Source organism: Oreochromis aureus, linkage group 16 (genome assembly GCF_013358895.1).
Source record: "Oreochromis aureus strain Israel breed Guangdong linkage group 16, ZZ_aureus, whole genome shotgun sequence".
Lineage (NCBI taxonomy): Eukaryota > Metazoa > Chordata > Actinopteri > Cichliformes > Cichlidae > Oreochromis > Oreochromis aureus.
Genome location: NC_052957.1, coordinates 6,038,402 through 6,065,605, shown reverse-complemented (window position 1 = coordinate 6,065,605; position 27,204 = coordinate 6,038,402). Strand labels below are relative to the sequence as shown.

At 44.5% G+C, this 27,204-nt stretch overlaps 1 protein-coding gene across 1 annotated transcript; it reads left to right on the top strand.

Moving 5' to 3' along the window:
* Nucleotides 1-3,849: 3,849 nt before the first annotated feature.
* LOC116334060 (insulin-like growth factor-binding protein 5) lies at nucleotides 3,850-16,179 on the top strand. Its single transcript, XM_031757369.2, has 4 exons — nucleotides 3,850-4,183; nucleotides 11,883-12,091; nucleotides 12,272-12,391; nucleotides 13,061-16,179. Exons 1-4 carry the CDS (start codon nucleotides 3,850-3,852, stop codon nucleotides 13,196-13,198), a joined length of 801 nt encoding a protein of 266 aa, XP_031613229.1. The 3' UTR covers nucleotides 13,199-16,179.
* The last annotated feature ends 11,025 nt before the right edge of the window (nucleotides 16,180-27,204 follow it).

Genomic DNA, 27,204 nt, shown 5'->3' with positions numbered 1-27,204 from the left:
ATTCCATAAAGCGTTTTGGAGCCCCAGAGGGAGCCGTGTGAAGCCTGAAACATGTCTTCAAATGATTTTTGCTTTGGCCAGCATCAGCTGGCGCAGAAGACAACATATGTGGAGATGAGGAAAAATCTTGAGGTATAAAACTGCTCAGACAGTGTTTCAGTGTTTTGTTGCTGTGTTGGGGAGGAGGGTAACAGGCTGCGTTGAAAAAACACATTTTGATTATCCGCACAGCCTGAAATTAAAAGTTCATTTGGTGCAAATTGTCCAAGAAAGACTAAAAGGTTTGGAATCGTTGTTGCACTGACCCCTGTGGGTTTAAGTTGTCCAGTCACACCCATCATCTGTGCAGTGATGTCTTGGTTAGAAGCACAGATCTGGATTCCAACCTGCTAGTTTCTTTGCCTTTCTGTGTGGAGTTTACACCTTTTCCATTTCCCTGTGTGGGTTTCCTCCAGGTAGTCCGGCTTCCTCCCGCAATCCAAAGACATGCATGTCAGGTTAATTAGTTATTAGGAAGCTGCCATAGATATGAATGCCGTATCCCTAAGGTGCTTAGGAAAAAACTAAAAAGTTCAACTGTGGCTTTGTACTATACCATATCACAGTTATGGTTTGAATAATTCCACCACTAGATGGCAACACATGCAGGATTTTCAAGGAATTTCAGTGACTCCAAGAAAATGTATTAAACACACCAACCTTTATGAGTACATGCTTATTTAAAATATGGGGGTATAATTTTAACTCATCAATCTTAAAGCTCACTTGAGATCCAACAGAAGTGCCTCTGAAAAAAAATAATTGTGAGAGCAGAGCTTTAAGCATCTGTTGCTGAGATGTTCTGAGATGCTGCTTGATCCCTTGGACTGCAGTTGCTGTGCTGAGCAATAGAAAATGCTGGCAGTTGAGCAGTGTAGATGCACTCTGAGAAACTCTCAGTTGAGTCCTCTGGCATTCAAAACACACCACCACCCAAAGAAGACATCTAGTCACGGGTTTGCACACTTTGTGCAAACTTTGTTATTGTTTCTTTAAGTCAGAATGATGCATGGAGAGGAGGAGGGTGGGACAGAGGGAGTAACAGATGGATTGATGCATGAACAGATCTTTGGGGAACCCGGATTTGCATTGAGAAAAGAATGAGAGCAAAATAAGGAAAAAAGAACAGGAACAATGTGTCCCCTCGGCAGTGATGATATGTTAACGTACATCCTTAACTGGGGCTTGTTTTGGGAGCACATTTTCTTTGTAATTTGTCATCCTCTCTTCATCCATCGTCTCATGCCCAGCTGAGATTTAGTGGATGCATCATTAATCCACTCTGCTTTACTATCTTAATCCGGCTCATTATCGCTGCTCTGGTTTGACTAAAGGAGCTCAGATTTATGTCTTGCAGGGTTTTGCCGCTCCTGTTGGTTTTGGAGGGAACACTGACTCACCGCAGCTCTTCGCCCTGGAGCTGACTACTGAGACATTTAACCATCACAGTTCACCCTGTGCAGTTGTCTGTGGCTTCTGGAGTCATTTGTGACCACCTTTTTTTCCCCTCTTTTATTTCTTTGTGTCAAACTCTGACAGAAAAAAAAGCTCACTCCGCTTCAGATGTGTATGGTTGAAAGCAAGAGATGTGAGGGCGATAACACTGATGGAGGCATGTAAGGGAAACCAGAGAAAAAGCCATGGGGGAAAACAGTGGTTATGAAAGCTTTCAACATCTTCTGTAAACCAAGTTTGAAACAATCACGGCTTAAATGAAGCGAAGAAAACACTAAACGTGTGCAACACTAACTATGAGGTGCAAACAAATCACACGTATCACAGCGATTAGAGAGAAAACGAGGTGCCCGTGTGGATCCAGCTTCATGTAAGTGAGATTATGTAATCCAGGCACAAATTCTAAGAATTGGCAACAAATAAATATTGATGTAGCCTTTTTTTGTATTAGATTTACATGCACTAATACCATAGCACCACATACTCTGTGCCTTTGGAGCAAAGACATGATTTCAGTTATGTGCAAATAGAGATTTCAAAAGTACCAACGTTATCAGGGAGCTCCTGCGGAGTTTGTGACTGCTAACAGCGCCTTCTAGTGTTCAACACCTAAACAACAAATCACCTCAGTGGATCCTCAGCCTGCAGGAGCAGGATGAGATAAACCGATAGCCACGTTTAGGAAATGATTGTGGGCCAGTTTATCAAGCGGTGAGTGAATATGGGAAGGAAAGTCGACACGGCTTCCTGACTCTCTGCTGGTAGTGAAGAAAGAAAGAAAATCTGTCCTAAAAGCTGCAGAGATGGGAATAACAGCCCCGAGTGTGTGATCGAGAGTGCATATGTGGTAGACACGCACACACAGACACACACGCTGAAGCAATCAGGCACTGTTCTGCATACAGGCTATAAAATAATAGAAGCCGTCTACACTTCAGTTGTCAGCCTCAAACCCAGAGTTCGTGACATTTTCCCCTTCTCTACCCCTTCTCTCTCTGACTCTTCTTTCTCGCACATGACTCCGCATTCCTTCTGCGTGTGCGCGTGCGCGCACGTGTGTGTGTGTGTGAGAGAGAGAGAGAGAGAGAGAGAGAGAGAGGTAGCACATTGGTGGGTTTCCCTTCTGGCTATATTTCTAACACAAATGGTGCCCAGTAGAAGCAACAGGTGCAGGCTTTAGAGTGGAGCAGGTATCCCTGTGGCACATCCCTTTGAGTGATATCTAAACGTGTGTGTGTGTGTGTGTGTGTGTGTGTGTGTGTCGGGGCGGAGGGGGGCGGGAGGGTAAACTGAATTGAAAAACGGCAAATCTTCTAAATGTTACTGTTCCAACCGTTTTATAGCCCTAAGTAATGATATCACACACCTTCTCCCGGTTTCCACCCTGAACGCAGCACTGACGATATTCCATCCAACCCCGTGGCAAACACACAGCATTATGACTCAAGTAGGGGGTTACCGATGATCTCGTTTTTATGACCGCTGGGAATCGTTATGTAACGTAAGGTAACGATATTTCCTTGAGGCTTGAACAAAAGTTTTCGGGATAAAACGGTCACAAGTTAGAATGGATATAAAGCTCATTATTTTGTGCGTAAAAACGTATTTTCCCCTTTTTGTTTTGCGTCAAAAATCTAGTGTGAGGTTTTCCCCAGAGTTTATTTCTGAGAATCAACAGCTGGAATATCCGTCTCCCTGTTTTGTTTTTTAGTGTGAGAATTTATTACAGAATACAAGTGTGAGCTACTTAAAAAAAATCTATAGGCAGTACAGAAGCCTACAGGTTTCGACGAGCTGAAATGTTTTGATGAGGGCTGCTGTTGCCTTTTGCCTCTTGCACCTCGGCATCAGCTCAGCCTTCAGGGTGAAAGAGCGATCCTCCTGCTCCTGAAAAAAAAGTTTGGCCGCGTGCCAAACTGTGGAACAAGTGCGCCTCCCCTCCCTGCTGTTTAGCGTATTCATAGTTAGGGGTTTGGGCTGTTTTTTAAAAGGCAAGGCTGCTCTCAAGTTGATCAGTCTGCTCAAGAAACTTGTGGTGGAGAAAGTACCGGAGTCCAAACAGACGGGGGAAGAGATTTTGTGCGCAGAATTACTTTGCTCCAGCAGAGGACAACATTTCGGGGGGGAAAAATAGCGCACGTACTTTTAATTGGTCCTTTAAAGTCCTTCTGCAGCGTTCACAGAAAAAAGCTTACCATTAATGTTTTTATAGATAGCAACACTCTTGGATAAAGACTCTTGGCTTTAACTGTAAAAATCGGATTATCTGACTGGGGCATTGTGTTCATTAGACCAGGCTACTTTTCCCCTCCTCTTCGCATTGAGGTTAAGCTATAGCTGAAGAGAACGCCAACAATGTTTCTGAGTTTTTGCCTCCTGGTGACATTTATCTTGGGGCTGTCCGGGTGCTTGGGCTCATACGTTCCGTGCGAGCCTTGTGACCAGAAGGCGCTGTCCATGTGTCCTCCGGTGCCGGTCGGCTGCCAGCTGGTCAAGGAGCCGGGCTGCGGCTGCTGCCTAACGTGCGCACTGTCTGAGGGACAGGCGTGCGGGGTTTACACCGGGACGTGCGGCCAGGGCCTCCGCTGCCTGCCGAGGAGCGGGGAGGAGAAACCCCTGCACGCCCTTCTCCACGGCAGGGGACTGTGCACCAACGAGAAAGGATACAAACCTGCCCACCCGCCCATAGGTAAGACGCGCACTGCTGGGTGACTGAATGCATGCTTGGGAGCGAACGTGGGTTTAAAATGTGTGAGAAATGTAACTTCTCGTCTGCATCGGGACCCCCTGGGTGTTCGCTCTCCTCTGTTTATCAATGTTTGTTGACATCTTGTCCCACGCCGGGATGCAGCGTGTGTTACTCTGAGAAGGGCTCCTGCAGCCTGAGGGACCAACCAAAAGGCAGCACAGTAGCCTGCTCTGTTTTATTAAATGCAAAAATCTCCCTCTTAAATGAAATTCAACCCCTTTTCCCAAGTTCTTCCCTCCTCACTTAGACCACCCGAAATAGTTCTCTTCCATGCAAAAGAAGCGCAGAGCCGTGGAGCGCCAGCAGCCGGAACCGACGCGTTTGTTTGACAGATGGTTTGAGGTGGCATCTGATTAACTTTTATCCATCGCTTTGAATCAACTGACTGTAGGAGCTCATTCCGGCTCTCTGCGCAGAGCACACATGCTCCTTCTGGTGTCAGGCTGAGCATCTAGCTGTAACACAGAAGTTTTAAAGGGCTCAATCTCCACAATAATAACACGGCGTGAACAAACACTCCGCTCGTGTCGCCCGGTGCCGGTTAATCTGCTGCGGGATCGACTCTTAGCTGTGGTGAACGCACATGGCGTGTCCCGGCTGAGCTGCGCCTGCAGTGCGGGGCAGTGGCTGTCAGACTGCGGTTTAGCGAAACCCGAAAGTGGTTGACAATGATCCAGACAGTCCCCGCTTTAAAATCTTTACAGGCTTACAGTCTTTTTGAAACAGTTTTCACGCGTCTCTTGACGCACGCACGAAAGGTGGCCGTGGACTGAATGTTGGTTTATTCTATGTAAGTAATATTCAGATGAAAATAGGGTTCATGCTTCAGCCTCCTTTAACATCCAGCTCTAACAAGTGTCTGTCAAAGCCCTCGATTTTCCATCCACACGCCAGAGCTGTTCTCTGTTTTGCGCCTTTCCCGTCCAACTGCTTAAACTGTGAAATCGATCCACGAACAAAGAAAAGGCTTCTACTGTATGAGACGAAATGAGCTGCCACTCTATAAACTTTGGATCTCTTTAAAGCAGAATTTAGGCAGATTTGGGGCTGCAGGCTACCCCTATGGGTGGTGTTTCGAGTCGGATTACCACTAAATCTGTGTGCGTGAGAGAAAAGAGAGAAAGACCGATATAGACAGACAGAAAGAGAGAGAGAGGGAGGGAGAAGGAGAGCTGGGCCAACAGTCTTGAATGATTTAAGATATTTCTGAGGGGAGCAGACAGGTCCACCTTCACTCAGAGTTTTAGCAGCTTGTCAACAACTAGATAAGTAGGTGGAAACCACAAAGGTTTTGGCTACAAGCCTCGCTCTGTAAAATAGGCTACGACTGGGCTCATTTATACTGTTGATGGAGTCATGAGGTTATGTCCACCCTGTGAGCAACCCCTCATCTCTCTTCTATGGGTCCATCTATGACTGCCGTTCCAAAACACTCAGCCAATCACAGGTTTTGTAAAGCTTCAGGCAGTATGTGAAATGATGTAGTCGTTTGTGTTTGTTTTTCAAGTGTGTGTGTATTTGCTGCCACATATACTTGGGTGGGGCAGTGTGGGTCTCTGGGTGTGTATTGCATGTGATGACACCTCAGGCAGTTTTGTCTCACTTTGGTTTGCGCCGACACACACGCAAAACCTGGCTTCTGTGTTGGTCCATGGAGGTAACTGGAGCATCTTTTCCTGCCCCGGGCGGTGCATTCATTGCAGGGCTCTCAGTCACAGCGCAATGATTCAGCAGAATGCCTCCGGCACGCTCTTTCCTCTGAAGAGCCTTCTGTCAAACAGCTCTGCGGACGGGAGCTCATGAGGTGAGCTTCTGGTTTCCTGTCGTGTGGGGTTGCAGCTGTCTGCGCGCTGTACCAGCTGAGCAAGGCAAACACAGAGACACAGAGAGGAGGAGCTCAAGTGTCCACCGCACTCGTGAGGCCACGAGAGCTGCGGCCCACTAAATACTGACTGGGACAGTCAAACAATGGTGGGGAGGAATCTTTGCTATCCTCTAGTCCCCCGCTCCCCCCTCCCTTTTAAAGAACAAGAATCCTGGCCATCACTCTACGTCTGGGTTCATGTCCCAGCAGTGCATTAATTCACGTTTTGCTCTTGCACTGTGATCCCAGGAGTGGCTTTGATTGTAAGGCACAGAAGGTGGTATGTGCTCCCGGGGCACTTAGACTTTGTTAGCCCCCTGTGAGTGAATAAGACCCCAGAAAGCTTGCCAAGAGATATGACTTCATGGCAGCAGGCCTCCTGTCCTTCAAGCTTCTGAAAAGGCCTTATGTTTTAACAGATTGCTCTTTGCCAAGAAACAAAAGATGATTAGGGAGTGGTTCCAAAACCAGAATACTCTTCTCACACATGGACAGAAATACTATGCTCCTTATTAGCCTAGCAACAGAAAACCTGCTGCCTTTACTGACAACTTTAATACTTTTACATTTGCCCAGGTCCTTAATGTGTGTAGATGCAGTTTTCAGCCACTGCCAGACAGTTTCAGCCTCAGTGACACTTGTTGTCGCATAATTTTAGAATGCTATTCAATTCATGAGCATTACCATCTGCTTTTTCCACGTTCACATCGTTCCTGGCACGGCGGGTTATTCGGCTGTAGCTGAGAAAATGATGCAAACGCTGACTGTCTCCAACTGTAGACTAATGACAACCAGCCACCGTACTCTGTCTACTGTGTACGTTGCATAAAGGCATGCCACGTTAGAAATAGCTCCGGTCACGAGTGACTAAAGCTGCCTCACAGCTTCATGACGGGCTCATGCCAAAGGAAAGACTGTATGCGGCTCTCCATCCATCTCACCTTGAACATCTGAGACAGTGCAGTGAAAGCTTACCATGCTGCAGCTCATGTGCTGCAGGTGCTAGGCAGAGTTATTGGAAAGATCATTTTCCAAAGATATCACATGACCACTTGAAAAGCTCGCAATTCGTGGCAAAAGATAGCGAAGTGATTTCTTGGATGAGACACTGATACTACTGAGTTTTTTTTTCCAGGTACAGATTGAGAGTCAACACCACTGGAATTGTTGCTGGCAAGCAAATACCCTCTTTGGCACGCTTGCTTGAATTCTCCCAATAAAATTTTACAGTGGTATTTGTACAGCTTACCGGTCACTGACACCTAATCTGCCGGTGGCAACGGTTGTGAAAGAAATCAACTCTCACTGTAGTGCAGGATTTTATGATGATGTCACATGTGTTTAGGCCTGATCTGGATATTATAATCTCACTCCAACACCTGGTTACATTCTAGACCAAAAATCATATTATTGTCCTTATAGAGGATTATTTAAAGTGAGTATTACAACAACCTTCTAAAAAGTTTGGCTCCATTCTCCTTAATGACCATGTAGTGATTCCTTAAACTGTACGATGACTGATTCTCAGTTTTGACTTGAAGAAGCAGCTAGCTTCTCACCCACTGTGGACTTCTTTTCCCCCCCTCGTTCTCCTATACAGTACATCCACTCTACAGCGCTCGAAGCTCGCCAAAATAGCTTCTTCTGCCACTGGGGAGTCAGAACGTCGTCACACCCAGCAATTGTGTTGTGGTAATGGTGACCCAAAAAGAGGTTGCGTCTGTCCATGTGGCTTGTTGAAAACCAAATTCAGATATGGGATGAGACCTCAGACCAAAATTAGCAATGCAGAGTAGAGCAGCCATGCGCCTTACTCTAATAATTTACTTTTCGAATTCTCTGCAACATAAAACTGAACGTTTAGCGTCACGGAAGCTGTAAACAGGTCAGGAAGTTTGCTTACCTATAGCAGCATTTCCTTCTTTGAAAGCTTTTGCATCCTCTCATAGGCCCTGTTTTGCAATTTATAATCCTTGAATTGTTCTTGCTGCTATTTATACCATGCATTCAGAAAAGCAGGAAACTTTTTGATTGCAATGAACATATTCTGTGTGCACAATACCATGGGAAGTGTTATTTCCTGCATATTCAGAAGCTGATTGAGAGCGTGCACAAGGCCGAACAACAGAAATCCCAGTGAAACAACAGGACATGCAGGTCAAAACATAATTCACTTGCACTTGTGGTAAAAAAAAAAAAAAAAAATCCTGGACAGAATATTTGATAAAGTCCAGATTTTCTCACTGTTCCAGCTGGTTTGGAAGTGAGCCTTTTTCAGTCATCAGTCTCTTAATCCTTCTCATGAAACCACTGCGCATCTGTCATGTCATGTGCAGAGGATGTATCTTGTTGGCCTTTTTGGATCAAAACCTCTTAATGAAAACTCAAATGGCTATTCGTGCCATTTCATTCCTTTTTGCCACTGAAATGAACTCTTCATTTTATCTGAAAACTCTTTTGCCACAAAAGAGCTCTGGCACTGGCAACTTTGCCATAATTTGGACCCATTTCCTTTTCTCATCAGATAACTTTTATGCTGCTGCACACACTCCTTAGCGACTCCCACAATCCCTCTTGGCTTGTTCACACCTCCTTTTCTGCTCTAGAAACTGCGGGGTTATTGGGCCGTGCCCTTGCTTTCAAATATTAAGTAGCGGAGGCAGTGTGACACAGAGGGATGGCTTACTAACGTTGTGCTTTATATAACAGATGCCCTTAGGTTCATTTATCCCCACAATTATCTTGTCCTACCCCCAGATGAGATTAAACAGCACCTCTATTCACCGCTCTCTTACATCTTGTAAAGATGTAATTTCAGATGCAGGGCACAGACTGACGTTATCAAAGGCAAGACGTAACAAACGTGGTGTAATGTTGGGAAATCCAATGGAAGGTGGGAGAATCCATTGTCCTGTTTTGTTTTTTTCTCTAAACGATGTTGTTACAGTCTTAAAGACCCAGTGGAGAGAAAAATCAAAAGAAGGGGTAGCTTATCTTTCATTCTTGGACTTGTGCCCATAAGAAACTTGGGATATTCATGAAGCATAATTGTGTGCAGATGTTAATTTTTAAACAGAGGAGTATCAGGTGCACCTCCTTTGGCTACTCCACTCCTCTTGCCCTAATGAAATCTTTAGCTGGAGCAGAGGGAGAAGCGATAGCAGCACGGCTTTGGGCTCGGCTGAATGGAAGAGATGCACATGACTTGGCTCACTTGGCCCCCGTCCAGCATCTTGGCCGACTTTCAGGAGTTAAACACAGACCCTCTAAGCCTCCTTTACAAGCTGGGTACCCTTAGCATGGAAAAACTGAGTTTTTGTGGCGGAGCCTAAGAGGCCACATCAGAAAAGATGAATTTTTGTGATTTTTTTATTTTTTATTTTTTGGAGCGCAAGCATGGAAGTCAGGCACCATTGTCTTTTCGAAAGCTGCATGAATTTTTTTAAAAACCTTCATCTGTCCCGCATTGTTAACTGTATTCTCTCCAGACAGGCATGTTCTCAAAGCGACCGACTTCGACCATTTATATGCCCCAATGAAATTACACATGAAACAAGAATGCACGTTTAAAAAAAAAAAAAACACAGCGCTTATTTTCACCAGGATATTTTATTGCCAGATATGTGGCATTTTAATTAAGCGCCCTGAGAAAGTATTAGACTGTACAGCAGAAATAAAAAGGTTTTCCAAAGTGGTCACATGCACGGTGTACATGAGAATGCTTGTTTGACGTGTTTATTTATAGCACGCAATAGCCCCTTAGTCTGAGCGGGGAGACACAAGGACATATCTAAACACAAACTGAGGCCTGCCAAGTCATGAGTTGTGAGATTAATTTCAAAGAGACGGCAGTGCAGCGCAGAAGCCAAAGACCCAATTCTGGTAATCACCCTGCCTCCAGCCCCCACCTCCCCCTCCCCTCCCCAAGACTCCCAGACACTCATGCTGTGTCAGGCTCTTTGAACATCAGTTTCTCTGAGCTCGTATCCTTGTTACGTCTCAGCGCCTTTCTCCAGGCTGGCTCTCTATCAAGAGGCCAGTCAGAGTCATGGCAACTTGTTAAGCCACATTTCTAACATATTGTTATATTCATAAGTAACATATTCATGTATGGAAGTTGATTTGTCTTCCAGCAGCAGTTGGCGATATAGTTTGCAGCCAACATTCCTCTTTGGTTCAGTGCGCCTGGCCTCGTGCACCACGGCGGGTTTCCTTGTCAGATAAATATAACCAGGGTCATCCACTGGCACCATGGCTTCAGCCATTTGGAGCCTGGCAAAGTCCCCACAATAACTCAGTACTTATGGTACAGCTAAGCCAAGAGGGGGGAAGTGGAGGGCTTCTTTCTGTGGCCTCAAAGAACCTCTGGCTGGGGGTCCAGGCTTAAGAGGCTGAGCCCCAAAGATAGGAATAGGGGGAGGGGAGGGTTTGGGTTAAGGATAAAGGACCTCAACCTGTAAATATCCTGTCAGAAGGGACTTTCAGATCTCTGAGACTACAGTGCCCCCTGGGGGAGCTGGAATTACATCTAAGGAGTGCATACAATGTGACACAAATGTACAAGCATTTATATGAGTCCGTGGTGCAACTGGATTTTCCTGAGCTTGACATTTGAATCAGTTTAATGTGGGACACGTCGCTATAAAGTTACTACACACAGGGGCCTCAGGCCCGGTTGCAGTTAGCCCAGATAACATGTTAGCAGTTTTTTCCATGCAACACGTGATCCAGGCTTCCCAATTAGTAGAGGTCTTTATGCTCATAAATATCAGTGTGTCTGGATTCATGTGTGAAGAGCGGCATGTCTCACTTTTAAACTTATGAGACAATGTGTTGTTGGCAGACTGTTGAGCAAAAATGTTGTGCATATTTTTCTACATATTTTGTGTCTTTTTCCCTCACAGATAGCCCTGAGCTCAAACATGAATGCAGGATTTCAAACTTTCCCAGTTATAAATAGAGCAAAGGGCCTTTGATAAGTGGGGTTGGGTGAGAAAAGATGATTTAAAACTAAGCTCTTACCAGTAGGAGTTCATCAGCTGTTGGCCAGAGCTGCAGCCTTCTCTCCTCCCTACACAAATGTTAAACAACAGTTGGCACAAACTCTGGGAAAAGCACCCAGCTGTTATTGTTTGTATGTGGAAAGGACTGACAGGCAGATGTGATCATTTATGCAGATGACTATACAATAATGCAAAATAATATCCTAAACTTTGATTTTTTTTCTGTTTGTTAAACATTGCAAATACAAATCTCATATCACTGTTAATATTGTACATTAATATGTTATTAATGTCATTGATAGGGCATTATCTCCACAGAAATGTTTAAAGTTCCAGTTAAAACAACTACCATGAAATGATACGAGAAATGAATACGAGATAAAAGTGAGAAGGAACTTTGTTCGACATTTAGTTGCTTCTCCTTCTCTTACTCTCTGTGTATATAGCATATAAAAGCTAAATTAGGTATTTTAAAGATCCAAATATGAGTTTATTTTTTTGATTCTTTAACTAAAAAATCCAGTAATAACAATGCTACCACTGAGCTCCCCAAATTTTCTGACTTCTCTGAACTTTAACGTAAAAGACGAGCATATTACGCTACGTCCAAATGAACAGAATCAGCTTTTTGGGATTTCCTTACCTGGATGATTGAGCATGCATCAAGACACTTTAACTTAAGAGAATTCCAGTTACACTTGCTGGATGCGCATAAAAATGTAATAAAAAAAAAAGTAACCTCTTTCTGTTGTTGCTGTTTTTTGTGGTGCAGATCGCGAGTCCCGAGAACACGAGGACACCAGAACCACACAGAGTACCGGCGGGGTTAGACCACCACCACTCTATCCCAAAGAGATTGTGAACAGCAAGAAAGTCCTTGCAGTGCGCAAGGAGCAGAAGAGGAAGCAAGGCAAGCAGCGCACCATTGGCTCAACCATTGATTACTCACCTCTGCCCATTGACAAGCATGAGCCTGAATTTGTAAGTATTCCATGTGCAGAGTTTCATGTGGTTTTTTGCGGAGTAAAAAAAACACATGAAAAATCAGGGCATCAGGGCATATATTTCAAAGATGTATTCTTTGAAATATATGTATATGTATATCTCAACATACAACTGGTAGTTGTTTGGTTAATAATCCTGTGCTGCATTTCTCTAAAGGGTCCATGCAGGAGAAAACTGGACGGGATCATTCAGGGAATGAAGGATACTTCTCGTGTAATGGCGCTGTCTTTGTACCTTCCCAACTGTGACAGAAAAGGATTCTTCAAACGCAAACAGGTGAGCCTTGATTCTTTAAACCTTATATAGCCTTACGCCACCCTTTGAGCGAGCATTTGACCAACATTTAAACCTGCATAATTTCCAGTAAACACAGTTATTTCAGTGGAATGACAGCAATCAGTGGACTTGCTTGCTAGCTGTTAGCTTTAGCCCTTTGAGAATTCACTCAAGCTACTAGCCTATATCCCCAGGAAATGCAAATAAAACATTGTTATGATGATAGTGGTAAATCCAGGTTAGCAAGCTGCCTCCAAATACTGCATCATTCTACCAAACAGATACAGATGTCTGTTAATTAGAGCTAAATAACTAACAAATAGTTCACTTACAAAAAGCAGTGCACAGACCTCTCAAATGGGATTAACGACATCAAAAATGCTCCAAAGGACATGAACATCCTAAACCAAAGAAGTCAAATACAGTGACTCCAATTAGCAGTGCTGGAAGCTAGCAGAGAGCTAACTATCATTCACAATAACTCAAGGCAGTAACCAGCTCTAAAAATGCAGTTTATCCTTGCTAAAATGTAATTCTCCCCCATAATTCAGAGTTACTAAGAAAAATCACCACTTTGTGGTTGTCACATAGTTGGAAAATAGCTCATTTAAATGTAGGCCTGTTAACATGGGACCTTGCTGGATTAACTCACTGTTTTCTTCTCCACAGTGCAAGCCATCTCGTGGCCGCAAACGAGGCATCTGCTGGTGTGTTGACAAGTACGGCGTTCAGCTCCCCGGCACAGACTACAGCGGAGGTGATATTCAGTGTAAAGACTTGGAGAGCAGCAGCAATAACAATGAGTGAAACTGGGAGGGCCATTTTGACCTCCCCCATCCCCCAACCCTTAACCACCACGTGACCCAGGGCCCACGCCTCCTCTCTGAATCACACCTGTATGCTCCGCCCTACGTTCACTTCAAGATTTGTTTTTTCAACTTAAAAAAAGAAGAAAAAAATCCAATCGCAAAACAACAGGCTGAAAAAAGACACCTGTATTTTTTTTTCCTTTCTTTTCAGTTGACCAAGCACTCTTCTCTAAATGAGGGTCAAAGTCCCAGAAGATGTACTACGTAGATCCATTGACTATTATGATCACGGGACCGCCCTTCTATGAGCCTGGTCCCTTGGCTGCAGATCCATGAAAATATATGCAACTAATGGATATATTTTTATAGAAGCTGTGGGTTTGTGTGAGGTGAAATTAAAACAATTGTAAAGAAGAAAAAAAGAGAAACAGCATCAGGCATATTGTTTGAAAACAGATCAGTTTTAGGCCGTGGAACATGATGCCACTGTGGAGCTGACGATTGGCCAGAGTAATTTGTTTTTATCTGTTCTCCAAAAGAAAAAAACAAAGAAGAGATAGGGATATGCTGTAACAGTTGACTCTATCTGGGTTCTGTCAGAGCACTTATGAATAGAGGAACCTGCTTGGATATGTGTAAAAAATCACAAAATGATGCGTGCATGGACGCGTGCATGTGTACAGTTCGAATGTGTGGTATGTATGTTGGTATATGACGGAGTGAGCCTATTACAAAAAAGAATGTCCTTTTTTTTCCTTTTTCTTTTTGTTTTTTTTTCTGATTTTGTCACAAGTATTGCTAGAGCTTGAAGTGGTCTCGGGACTGGCCTTCTCTTAATGTAAAAGCGTATCTTGGAAAAACAAAAAAAACAAAAAAAAAACAAGTAGACCATCACAGATGAATCTATGTATGTGGCTCTTTGACAATGTAGCTAGCCTGATATGCCAACTGTGCCTATTTGAACAGACATTGCCATGCAGGGCGACACAGAGCTTAGAGAGCACCGCTGGCTCTACTGGTGAACTAAACGTTTTCAGCTTAAGTCTGACTCAAGTCTGACTTCGATCTTGAGTGCATGCAATCCAGCTTCCCAGTCGGGCCGGCCGCTTCTCTGATCCATTTGTGTGAAGTGTAGTTTTGTATGGTTTTGTTTGTGCTGTTTTCTTTGCCTTCAGTGAAGTAAAGACCACCCACTTTTGAGCCATGTTTCTTTATCAAGTGGTTTCCCCTCAGTACTGCTACTACAGTGTAACCATGGTGTATTACATTACTTTTAAATATAGTTACTGAATGTTTGTTTTTCCTGTAGAAACAAAATATGAGAACAATGTAATTGTGCTTGGGGGGAAAAAAATAGCCTGTAAAGAATTTAAAAGAATTCTTGTAGGTCGACTACAGGGAAGTCAAAAAAGCTAACAATCTGAAATCCTTCTGCTTACATGCCTCCATGCAGAGGTTATCTACCTTTATCTGAGTGGGGCATGATCCAAACAAAAAGGTTACAGGTTATAACAGGGTCTTTAATAGAGTCGCTCTCTCTGTGTGCAAGTCACAGTGCCTTCCTATATGCAAAGACATTTAAATACTGACGTGAAAGTGACATGGATATCATACGGGGCAATTTTCAGATACTTGATACGACAATAGAGGTTCTGATTAAGAGAAGAACAGTGAATGTGGTAGGTCCTTTGAAATGGTGTCGACAATATGTTGCAAATCCATTTGTAATCTCCGCCTCGGGGTAGTTCTGGACAAAAATGATGTGTGAGGAACTGCAGTCCGTTAAACCTCCTTCTTCTCTTTGACAACCATTAAGCTAAGATTCATGCTTTTTCATGTGAATGCCAATGTATATGATTGCCAGAGAGGGGAAGCCAAAGGATGTTTGGAAGTAAATCGTGTTTTAGGGCTTTTTTTAATGCTTCTGCAGATGTGCGCATCCTAAATGGCTTCCAGTTGGGAATACATTGTCAAGGCTCCTTGCCCCACTTCTAACACCAAATCCCCACTACCACTTTCGAAAATAAGCAGCTTGCACTTATTTCAGTTACTCACTATTGATATTGACACACGGCAACATCCTGAGATGTGGTATCATGAAGTTAGTTTAACAGCAAGAACAACAAAAAGTTAAAAAAGCTAAATGTTGTGTTATCTTGTGCTTACCTTTCAGAGGTGGTGCTTTGAGGTAATATTTGTTGACAGGGGCTGTGAAGCCCATGCCTGGGACCTCCAATACAGCAGCATCTTTTAGGGAAAAGTAGATCGAAAGTAACACAGCTAGAGATGTTTTCATGGCCTATTGCACAGAGATGACAGCTGAGATAGAGACAGAGGAGACAGGGAAGAGGAAGAGTGAGCGCCATGGGCAGTGGTCATGATCAGGGCCTAGCCACTTCCCCGATGTGGGGTCACCAATTGCATGACGTTAGATACAGTTAGCAGGACAATAACTGGGAGTCATGGAAATCCGAGGAATGAAATACTGCAATCAGTTTAAATATCTGAGATTGGAACTTGGCAAATATCAGCGTTCCAGTTATCTCTTTCATTTCAATTGCAGGTTGGAATTCAGGATTCCTGTTTGCGAGTAGCAGCTTCCTCAGGTTTCTTATCTCCTACTTGGTTTGAACTTCTATTCACATACTTCAGTAGTACAGTAACTACAGTACAGCTTTTATTTCTGAATACATAACACTTTTCGGATGTAATGAGACGATACAATTGGTTTTCGTAATTTGGTGTTCACTGGCTTGTGAAATCGACCCATCGGTGGCAGGAGGATAGCAGGAAATAAAATGGTCAGTATTTGGAGCTACATAAGACAAATAAGAAAAAAAAGACAAAAAAGCTCAAATTATTAAAGTGAATATCACTGTGTAATATTTATTCAACTTGTAATTTATGTACTCTTTTAACCTTTGTCTTTTTTTTGTTATGACAAAGCATTTATTTAAATAAAGTTATGTATTCATTTAAGCATCCTGCGTAAAGCTTTCATTTTTAAGGGGAGTAAGTAGCTTCTAAACTGGCTTGAAACATACACTTTGAGCGGGAATCGTCCTAATTGTAAGCACTGACTAATCTCTGAGGCATGAACTGTTAAACCTCATCCTCATCCTCATCCTCATCCTCATCCGCTTTATCCGAAGTCGGGTCGCGGGGGCAGCAGCCTAAGCAGAGAAGCCCAGACCTCCCTCTCCCCAGCCACCTCCTCCAGCTCATCCGGGGAACACCAAGGCGTTCCCAGGCCAGCGAGAGATATAATCTCTCCAGCGCGTCCTGGGTCTGCCCTGGGCCTCCTCCCGGTGGGACATGCCCGAACACCTCACCCAGGAGGCGCCCAGGGGCATCCTTGTCAGATGCCCGAACCACCTCAACTGGCTCCTTTCGATGTGGAGGAGCAGCGGCTCTACTCTGAGCCCCTCCCGGATGGCCGAACTTCTCACCCTATCTCTAAGGGAGAGGCCAGCCACCCTTCGGAGGAAGCTCATTTCTGCCGCTTGTACCCGCGATCTCGTTCTTTCGGTCACTACCCACAGCTCGTGGCCATAGGTGAGGGTCGGGACGTAGATCGACCGGTAAATTGAGAGCTTCGCTTTTACACTCAGCTCCCTCTTCACCACGACGGACCGGTGCAGCGTCCGCATCACTGCAGCCGCAGCACCAATCCGTCTGTCGATCTCCGGCTCCCTTCTCCCATCACTCGCGAACAAGACCCCGAGATACTTGAACTCCTCCACTTGGGGCAGGAACTCATCCCGACCGGAGTGGGCACTCCACCCTTTTCCGGCTGAGAACCATGGCCTCAGATTTGGAGGTGCTGATCCTCATTCCGCTGCTTCACACTCGGCTGCGAACCGTTCCAGTGCGAGCTGGAGGCCCCCACCGATGAAGCCATCAGAACCACATCATCCGCAAAAAGCAGAGATGAGATTCTGAGGCCACCAAGTGAAAGCCCTCCGCCACTTGGCTGCGCCTAGAAATCCTGTCCATAAAAATTATGAACAGAATCGGTGACAAAGGGCAGCCCTGGCGGAGCCCATCACCCACCGGAAACAAGTCCGACTTATTGCCGGCAATGCGAACCAAACTCTTGCAACGGTTGTATAGGGATCGAATGGCCCGTAACAGTGGGCCAGACACCCCATACCCCGCAACACCTCCCACAGGACACCCGAGGGACACGGTCGAATGCCTTCTCCAAGTCCACAAAACACATGTAGACTGGTTGGGCAAACTCCCATGCACCCTCAAGTATCCTCGAGAGGATAAAGAGCTGGTCCAGTGTTCCGCAACCAGGACGAAACCGCATTGTTCCTCCTGTATCCGAGGTTCGACTAACGGACGAACTCTCCTTTCCAGCACCCTGGCATAGACTTTCCCAGGGAGGCTGAGGAGTGTGATCCCCCTGTAGTTGGAACACACCCTCCGGTCTCCCCTCTTAAAGATGGGGACCACCACCCCGGTCTGCCAGTCCAGGGGTACTGCCCCTGATCTCCACGCAACATTGTAGAGGCGTGTCAACCAGGACAGCCCTACAACGTCCAGAGCCTTCAGGAACTCGGGGCGGACCTCATCAACACCAGGGGCTCTGCCACCGAGGAGTTGTTTAACTGCCTCAGTGACCTCGACCCCAGAAATTGGCGGGTCATTCCCCTCATCCCCAGACTCTGCTTCCTCCTCGGAAGACGTGTCAGTGGGATTAAGGAGGTCCTCGAAGTATTCCTTCCACCGTCTGACAATTTTCTCAGTCGACGTCAGCAGCGCACCGCCAGCACTATACACAGTGCAGGTAGAGCACCGCTTTCCCCTCCTGAGACGCCTGACGGTTTGCCAGAATCTCTCGAGGCAGTCCGAAAGTCTTTTTCCATGGCCTCTCCGAACTCCTCCCACACCCGAGTTTTTGCTTCAGCCACTGCCCGAGCCGCATTCCGCTTGGCCTGTCGATACCTGTCAGCTGCCTCTGGAGTCCCACAGGCTAACCAAGCCCGATAGGACTCCTTCTTCAGCCTGGTGGCTCCCTTCACCTCTGGTGTCCACCATTTGGTTCGGGGATTACCACCACGGCAGGCACCAACCACCTTGCGGCCGCAGCTCAATGCAGCAGCTTCGGCAATGGAGACGCTGAACATGGTCCATTCGGACTCAATGTCCCCAGTCTCCCTCGGAATGTTGTTGAAGCTCTGCCGGAGGTGTGCGTTGAAGATCTCGCGGACTGGGGCCTCTGCTAGACGTTCCCAGCACACCCTCACTACGCGTTTAGGTGCACCGGGTCTGTCCAGCGTCCTCCCCGCCACCTGATCCAACTCACCACCAGGTGGTGATCAGTTGACAGCTCAGCCCCTCTCTTTACCCGAGTGTCCAGAACATATGGTCGCAGGTCTGGTGATACGATTACAAAATCGATCATCGACCTGCGGCCTAGAGCATCCTGGTGCCACGTGCACTTATGGACACTCTTATGTTCGAACAAGGTGTTCGTTATGGCCAAACTGTGATTTGCACAGAAGTCCAATAACAAAACACCACTCGGGTTCAGATCAGGGAGGCCGTTCCTCCCAATCACGCCCCTCCAGGTCTCGCTGTCGCTGTTAAACCTCTTAGACATAAGTCTGAGACACCCAGGCTACACTACAGGATCTCATCCAGCATGCAGGATGTGACTTTATAAAGCCTCGCCTGAAGCCAAGTCACCTGGTTTTCAACACCATAGTCAAAAAGATTGCACCGGAAGAAGGAAGTCATTTAACATGAGTTTGAACTTCCAGGGGGGGGCGGGATAACATCTAGAGGGGCCGGCTCACTATTCAAATGACTGGGAAGAAGTGATCTGTAGCCTGAAGGAGACTTAATCATGTTATGGAAAACCTGCCTTTATCAGTACCTAAAGGAAGAATGCGCTCCCTGTGACACACCTGTTTACACAGACATATACATCCAGTTGCGTGCATATGGAAGATATGGAAACAATATGGTAATCTTTGAAATTATTTTCTGTGGATACTAAATGTGAAGCAGTTTCACCATCCAGGTGTTTGTCACAACCGTCTTTTGAAAAACATGATATAAATGCACTCAAAGAGCACAGATACCAGTTTTTGATTAGCTGTTGGCTTTCAATTCCCTTTGCATGTACAGACACCCAAAAGGATAAAGCATTAAAGGGCTCTAAGGACATGTGCATGCATCTCTGAAGATGGGTGTCTGGTCACTTTTATTCTCTTGTGGCTTTAAGGAAGTGACAGAATAGGACTTCTTTTTTTAGGGGGCCACCAAAATCTTTCCCTGGGGACCTCAAGACTTTGACTGACTCCAGATGTGGATGACTGAAGCAGGGCATGAAAGGGTAGAAGGATCCAGGAGTTCCTGTGTAGCTAGCAGATCAAGGCTGCTGTAAAGGTTGTTGTGGTATGTTTCCATGAGTCTGTGTGTGTGTGTGTGTGTGTGTGTGTGTGTGTGTGTGTGTGTGTGTGTGTGTGTGTGTGTGTGTGTGTGTGTGTGTGTGTGTGCGTGCGTGTGGACCAGGGGCAGCGCATGCTTTGACTTCAGGGAGGAGGAAACATGTGTAGAAGATTTGATTTGTGAGGTAGTGTACATGACAATTACTATTTGCCTTCAAAGAAACTGACAACTGCATTTAGGACTTCAAAGCATTTATGCCCCTTTTATTAGATAATTAGGCCAACAACGTTGGACGTCTACATCTAACATCAACTCACGCACCTCACTGCATCCCAAATCCAGTCAAACTGCTGTGCTGTGCACTTTTCTGCCCATACAAGACCTAAGGTGGAATACTTTTCTGTACTGTATTTCAATTATACAATTAAACAAATGATCAGTGCTGAAAAATCCCAAGCAAAAAGCTTTGGAGATGCTTTTAGTTGCTTGTGCATTGCGTTGCCTGTGGCTCACTTCATTAAATGTGACTTTTAGAAAGGATGATGGGACATTTAAAGACATAAGCTTACAAATGGCATGCAGATGTTTACACTACGTATTTAGGATCTCTTCAAATCACTGCTTGTGCTCTTGTATAATACTATCTCTTTAAGAGGTAATAGTGGTTCTTGTCATCACTGAGATGGAGATGAAAGGAGATTTGAAAGAAAGTACGGCAGTTGGGAGTAAATCACATGACTTAGTGATAGAATCCGCCAGTGCTGGTGGCAGAAGACGGCAGACAAGTGTCTGCTAGTTTTCATCCAAGCCCTTTCATCCCAAATGGACTAAGACCTAGAATCCCAAATGGTGGGTTGTTCATCGTGGATCGGATGTGACAGTGAGACCCACAAATGTGTGTTAAGTAAACCATATTTAGAGATTAAGATTTGACGTCCTTCAAGCCAAGAAAGGAGAACATTACGGTGCAGTCTAGTAGACGTTCTCAATATTATGGGAGATTCCAGCAATATAAAAAAGTAATCTGCATCATTCCAGCGATTGGATTGAAGTTTTATATTTTAAACAATTATTTTAAAAGAAATCAAAGCAAATCTGTGAAATTTCATCTACAAAAGTTTTAAATGAGACAACGCATGAGATTGGGGGCCCTAGAGTCTAGGTATTTTTGATTTCCTCTGACAGCAGTTACTTTCAATCACCACAATAAACAGTTTCTTACACAAGCATACAGTTTCTAGTTTAACTTAACAAGCAAAATAATTTTTACCTGGAACTTGATACCATCAAGAAAGGGCACTTTATCACAAATCCTTAACTGACCAATCAGCATGCATTACCAGAATCCATTTATGAGCAAAATCAACTTACATGTTAAAAAAAAGTCATAGCATTATTTTATTTGAGTTTGGGTATTTATCTGATTAAATTAAAACACTTTTTTGCCTGGAAGAAAGTGTATAGAATTATTTTTGCTGTTTAGCAGCATTAATGCCAACTTACAGTATATAATGTCACAAGCACTGCTTCAGGTCACTTACAGCTGAGGGTGGTAGAATGGGATTACCATGAAGTTCAAGTCATTTCTATTATATTTTTCAGTTTATAGTACCAAGTCACAAAAAGAGTTGTCTAGAGGTGATTTATATCATAAGGCAAAACTCCTACAATGTTATAGAGAGAATAAGTGCTTGGTGTTGGTGGGGAGAACAAACTCCCTTTATACAGGAAAAGACTTCCATCAGAACCAGACCTCATGGATGGGCAGAAATCTTCTATGACTGGTTAGTGAGGGAGTGGAAACAGAAGACAGAAAGAGGAGCATGGAGAAACAATGGACAATAACCAGGAGAAAACACAGAATGCAAAAGACAAAACTTACCTATTTGTCTTTTGAAGACTGCACGGTTCACTGTAAAGGTAGTGTAGTAGTGGGGTGGGGTTTTGGCTCAGCTGCAGGGGAGGGGTGGAGCAGAGGGTTGAGGGGCAGCACCAGGAGAGGCTGGCTACATCTGTCAGCCATCATCTAATCATGATTCTCCTATTTTACACAGTAACATGCAGGGACCGGGGTGTGTGTATGTGGAGAAGCTGGAACATGGATGACCTGGGTAACATTGGATGACGTCTGAAAAGACAAATTGCTATAAGCTGAGCACACGTGTAAATAAACCTGCACTAACTAAATCGCCTAACCTGTGTGTGGCAACTTGCTACCAATAAGGTAAAAAATCTTGGTGTGTTTTTTAATCAAACACTTTTTTATTTGACGTTCAGATTACGGAGGTGATACGAGCCGGATGACTCTTCTGCCTGACATATGTTCAAGTAAAGTTTTTAAAAAAAAAAAAAACCCTAAAGACCCATTAGTTTGTTTTACCTTCTGTTGTGTTAGGTGTTATTGTCTTTTTGTGTCTCTGATGTGTTTGTGTTTCAGTATGGTTATGATCTAGATTTTGTTACATTATGCACTTGGCAAAGCATTTTGATGGAAGACTATCTATAAATGCATTTCATTACTATTATTATTATTATTATTTATTACTGACATGCAACAGTGGCATGAAAATGCATGGGAAGCAAGGAAAAAAACAGAGAGGATACAAAATGCTCAACATATCATGGAAAAGTCCCCAACAATTTGGACCTACAGTAGCATAACTAAGGGATTGTTCAGGGTCACATGATCAAGCTTAACTACCATCTTTGTCAAAAAGGAAGTTTTCTAGAACAATCCTAATAAAAGTAGAGAGACTGACTGTTTGAAACTCGAGGAACCACAGCCTTCACACTGAAGGTGAAGTGCTCAGTTGTGATGATATGGCACCATGAGGTGCTCAAGATATGATGGGCCTGATCATTCAGGACTTTCTGTTTCTACAAGAAAGGATTTTAAATTCATCATAACAGAACGGCAGATCAGCGCTGCTATGAGGGGTACACCCTGGTCAGGTCACCAGTCTATTACAAGGCTAACACAGTGGGAAGAAGACAACCATTTTTCTCACACATATTGCCAATTTAGACTAACTAACATAGCATGCATGTCTTTGGACTGTGAGAGGAAGCCAGAGTACTCACCAAGAGCCCATGCAGGCTCAGGGAGAATACATGAACTCAGTCCCGTATGACCCTGACTAAGCGGTAAGTGGAAACTAATTGCCAAAAGCCTTGTTTTTTGTAGTTAGCAGAAAGCTAACTTCCTCTTTTTTTGGTTCCACGGAATCCACTTCATGCAATACCAGAGTGTTCTGGAACTCTGGTATTGCATGAAGGTAGTGGATAAAGTGTAATTCCCCTTTAAGATACAGCTTCATTATCTGTTCCTCTATTCGTGCCCCTGCATAACCACATCTGTGCAGATTCAGCACTGTTACTGTCTTCCCTGCCCTGCTGAGCTGAAACATAATAATTGGCTTTTTTGTCCATATTGAGAGTTAATGTTTCTACTTCCTGCTAACATGGGAGCACCTTATCATTTCAGCACAGATAAAACAACAATTATTTTGTTAACATTCAACAAGTACAGCTTCTGGGAGTCTTAGTAACAGACCCACCATCAACATATCAAGGGAAGTTTGTTGAATGCTAACAAAAGAAATAGTAGCCTGAAAGTAGGGCGGATCTTGGACTCTCTGTGCCAATACACACATACAGTATGTGTGCTTTTGCACATACACATGCACTCACACACTCACAAACACCAAGCAAGCAGAGATTCTCACCCCCACTCTCAATCCTTCTGCAAAACTACCCTCCTTGGTTCATTGTGCCAGATCTATTAAAGCCCAAACAAAAGACACTTGTTTTGATTCGTGTTTTTGCAAAAGACCAGCCTGGAACTACCATCAGATGTGCCGAAGGATCCGAGGATCCACGGGTGACACCAAGCCAAGCTGTCAAACATTTATGACAAACTCTCTTCCAAAACAAGGCATAAATAAAAAATAGATAAAATATGTCAGAAAAACTGAACAAAGCTGTGAGGCTGTAGCTAAAGGAGCATTTGTATTTTACACAGTGTGATTAAATACAGTCTTGGACTGGTGTTCAGTTGACTGGCACACGGGCACAAGTATAAGGTTACGTGGCCAAAGCCAGTCAGGAGTGGTCTCATATGATACACTTTTGGCCAGGACTTCAAAGAAGTCTCTTTTTACACCCAAGTCTTGAATCATTTTGATGGCAAATCACTGGTGACTGTTCTTGGGGACATTTCCCAGTGTTTGCACTTTCTACTTGATGTCACATGTACTTCAAAAATAAAAACTTAACACATGTCCAAGGAAGCCCAATCATTCAGTGCAACTTTTATTAGCAAAATAATATTTCATTTATTGAGCAAATCATATATAGACAAATTATTTAGGCTTTTAAATCCTGTATACATTTGTTGCACATCTGCAAGCCGCTTTTCAACCCACCTGCTCTTCCTTTTCTGTTGTGTCCATTTTAACCAGCCTGATATCCATTGTCACTGCTGCTCTGTTTTGTGCCGGGCTCTTGCTGGTGCTCTCGCCGCCTCTGGCTTTCCATGTATGCACATGAAAAAGCAGGGAGGTGTGCACTGCCAGGCCTCAGAATGGAGACATGCCAACATGGATAAATTACTCCAGATGGTGTCACGAACCATGCTCAAAGGGAAAGACAAAATATGGCGCCGGTGCCCACCTCTCAATTTTAAATCCATGTAGACATTGAGGGTTCTCGGGAGGGGCCATGCTAACCCCTGCTGCTCTCTGGCAGCAGCACCATGCCCTCCCTTGTTTTAAATGCACTTTAGAACAACACGCAGCAACACTACACATGAGCGGGAGGAGGGAGGTATGGGGTCTTCACACACCCCCATTCTCTACTAGCCATCGGGGCGGGGGCTGGGAGGAGGTGTTGGCTGTCCGATTGGCCTCCCTGCTGCTGCTGGAGCCTGGGGCGGTCTGCTTGCCTCCACCCGGGGAAAGGGTCACATCTCTTGGGTCTGGTGCCGTTTCCTCTGGGGGCGAGGGTACCTGGACCCGGGGCATAGAGTATGTTTGGGGAGTATGATTGTGTGTACATGTCTATGTATGTCTATCCCTACGTTGGGTGAGTGCTGAGTGTTTGTATATGTGTGCATGAGGGTGGGAAAGCATGTTTATGTCTGTGTGTGCCTGTTTGTCTGTGTCTATATGTCAGGTCGGGTCTTAGACTCCACCTCCTGGGTACTCCCAGGCCCTCCAAGTGTGGAGGCCTATCTCCCCTCACCACACTCCCTGCTGGTAACTGATGCCCTCAGGGGTTGGTGCATTGGTGGTTCTTGGTGTCCGGGGCTGGGCGCTCAGGTATGCACCGGCTCACTCCCCGTGGCTACTTGGCGGGGCCCGATGCCTGTCGCCGGTCAGGCCTCTTCCGGGGCAAAGGGGCCCTCGGGCCTCCGGCCTCGGGCCTGCAACTCGGTTCACTCTGGCACAGCTGGCTGCCGGCAGAGCCGGCGGGCACGCCGGTGCAGCCCCTCTGGCTTCTGCTCCGTGGCTACTGGGTGACCCCTCGTCTGGGGATCTCCTCAGCCCTTCCCAGGAAGGTGGCACGGATGCCCCTCCGGTGGTGCTCCTTGGGCTCTCGCACTCTGGGTCCTCTGGATGTCTGGAGCCTGGATCTCCTCCATGCCTGCTTCATGCCCTGGGGGACGGGCTATGGGCCTCCACACCCTCTAGCAGACCGTTACATGGGAAAACCTTTTGTATACAAGCGCGTTGATCCACACAGGTGTGCACACGGGTGTTCACTGTTCGTGAGACATAAACTACACCTTTCTTAGCTGCTACTTCAAAGCACCTTGTGCGCTGTCTGTCCTGCGTGCTGCACAACAACTTTCAATATTTAGTATTTACTGCTGTTCACACTCAGCTAGATTAACGTGATGGTGTTGTGTTTAGTATGTTGCTTTGTTTTTGTTTGGTTTTTTTTGCTTGTCTTCTCTTCTTTTTCTCTCAACAGGTGATCCAGGAGATTTTTTTTTTTCTTTCTCTTTGTCTTTGAAAGTGCCCTTTCTCACTGTCCCTTTTCCCTTCTGTTTTTCTTTTCCTTCCTCTCTTTCTTTCTCCCTTTCCTATCCCCCAGTCATGTCTGTCCCATCTGTAACAACTGAAAATAAAATAAATAATAACAACAAAGTTTGATCAAATGGACCAATACGGCAATGCCATGATGATCCATTTGGCAAAATAAATCCATTTGGTATCCTTGTTGGTCTTCAGACAACAATTCTGACGGCTAAAGAACCAAATGGGACAGACAAAAAAAAAAAAAAAAAAAAAAAAAGGAAAGACAAAATATGGAGAACACATATGACTTATATGAAAAGTAAAATAAGTAATTAAGTAATCAGTTGTGTCTGAATGGCTGCAGATGGCCAGGGTAAGTAAATAAAGAAGTAAATCAAAAAAATAAAGCAGCTCAAACAAAGTCAAATGATATGAAGGGAGAAAAGAGTGATTGACTGCTGAGGAACATAAAGTATGTACCTGCAGATGAGCAATCTTTTTTTGACTGTGTTGGTCCTGACCCATCCTGCTTGTTGAGTGTAAAATTACATTTAGCTGGAGCTGACATGAAGTTTAAGAGCCTGAGTGCCACAAATCAAAGGACCATCTTCTAAGTGGCAGCTGCTTGGAGGTTTTTGCCAATGCCACTTTCTGGCTAGAAACCTTCAATTTGACTAGAAGAAAGAAGTAAATGTGGCTGATGTAGACACAAATATTACATTTGGAACTAAAATATCAAAATATATCACAACAGATTGGTTTTGATCAAGCCGCTAAAAGTACCTGCTGTGAATCCTTGATAAAACTTATTCAATATTATCAAAGTAGTGTCTAAATTCTGTGGCTCCACAATCAGCTTCAGCACAGCTTTGATGCTCAAAATTTGTCCCGTGGCTTTCAAAGGGATCAACTCATATTCATTCTAATCAGGAGCAAATCAAAAACAAATTAAAAATAAACAAACAAGCCCCCTAGTTGCAAAAATAAATCCAGTGGTATAGAAATCTAAGGAAAAATGATCTTGGGTTCCCTTGAGATTCAATCCCAGTAAACACTCAATAAGTTTATTGCTCGGGAGTTTTACTTCTTATTAAATAATGACAGTGCAGTAGGTCAACATTTTACACTTTCGGTAAAACAAGACAAGGTCAGATTAAACAAAGCAAACAAAAACTTAAAGGAACACTTTTTAGTCAGAGTATAGTATCAAATTAATTAAATAGTTAGTAGCAGAGGGGGTTGGTATTCAGTTTTAACTGCTTTGGTGTTAATGAAATGAACAGCAGGTGCACTAGAAGGGCAACAATGAAACAACCCCAAAACAAGAACAGTTTGGCAGGTGGAGGGCACCGACATTTTCCAGCCCATCTTTTCTGACTGTTTTTTCACTAGCTCTGTATTTGACTGGGGTCAGTGTCACTACTTTAGAGGTTGCACAAGTAATCCAACTCCCCTAGGATGGCACATCAGTACATACCTTTGTCAGGTTTGCTATGTCTCTCAGCACAGTCTCAAGAGCATAGAGGAGATGCCTTGAGACAAGCAGATACTCTTGGACAGGACTCCAGAAGCTCCTAAA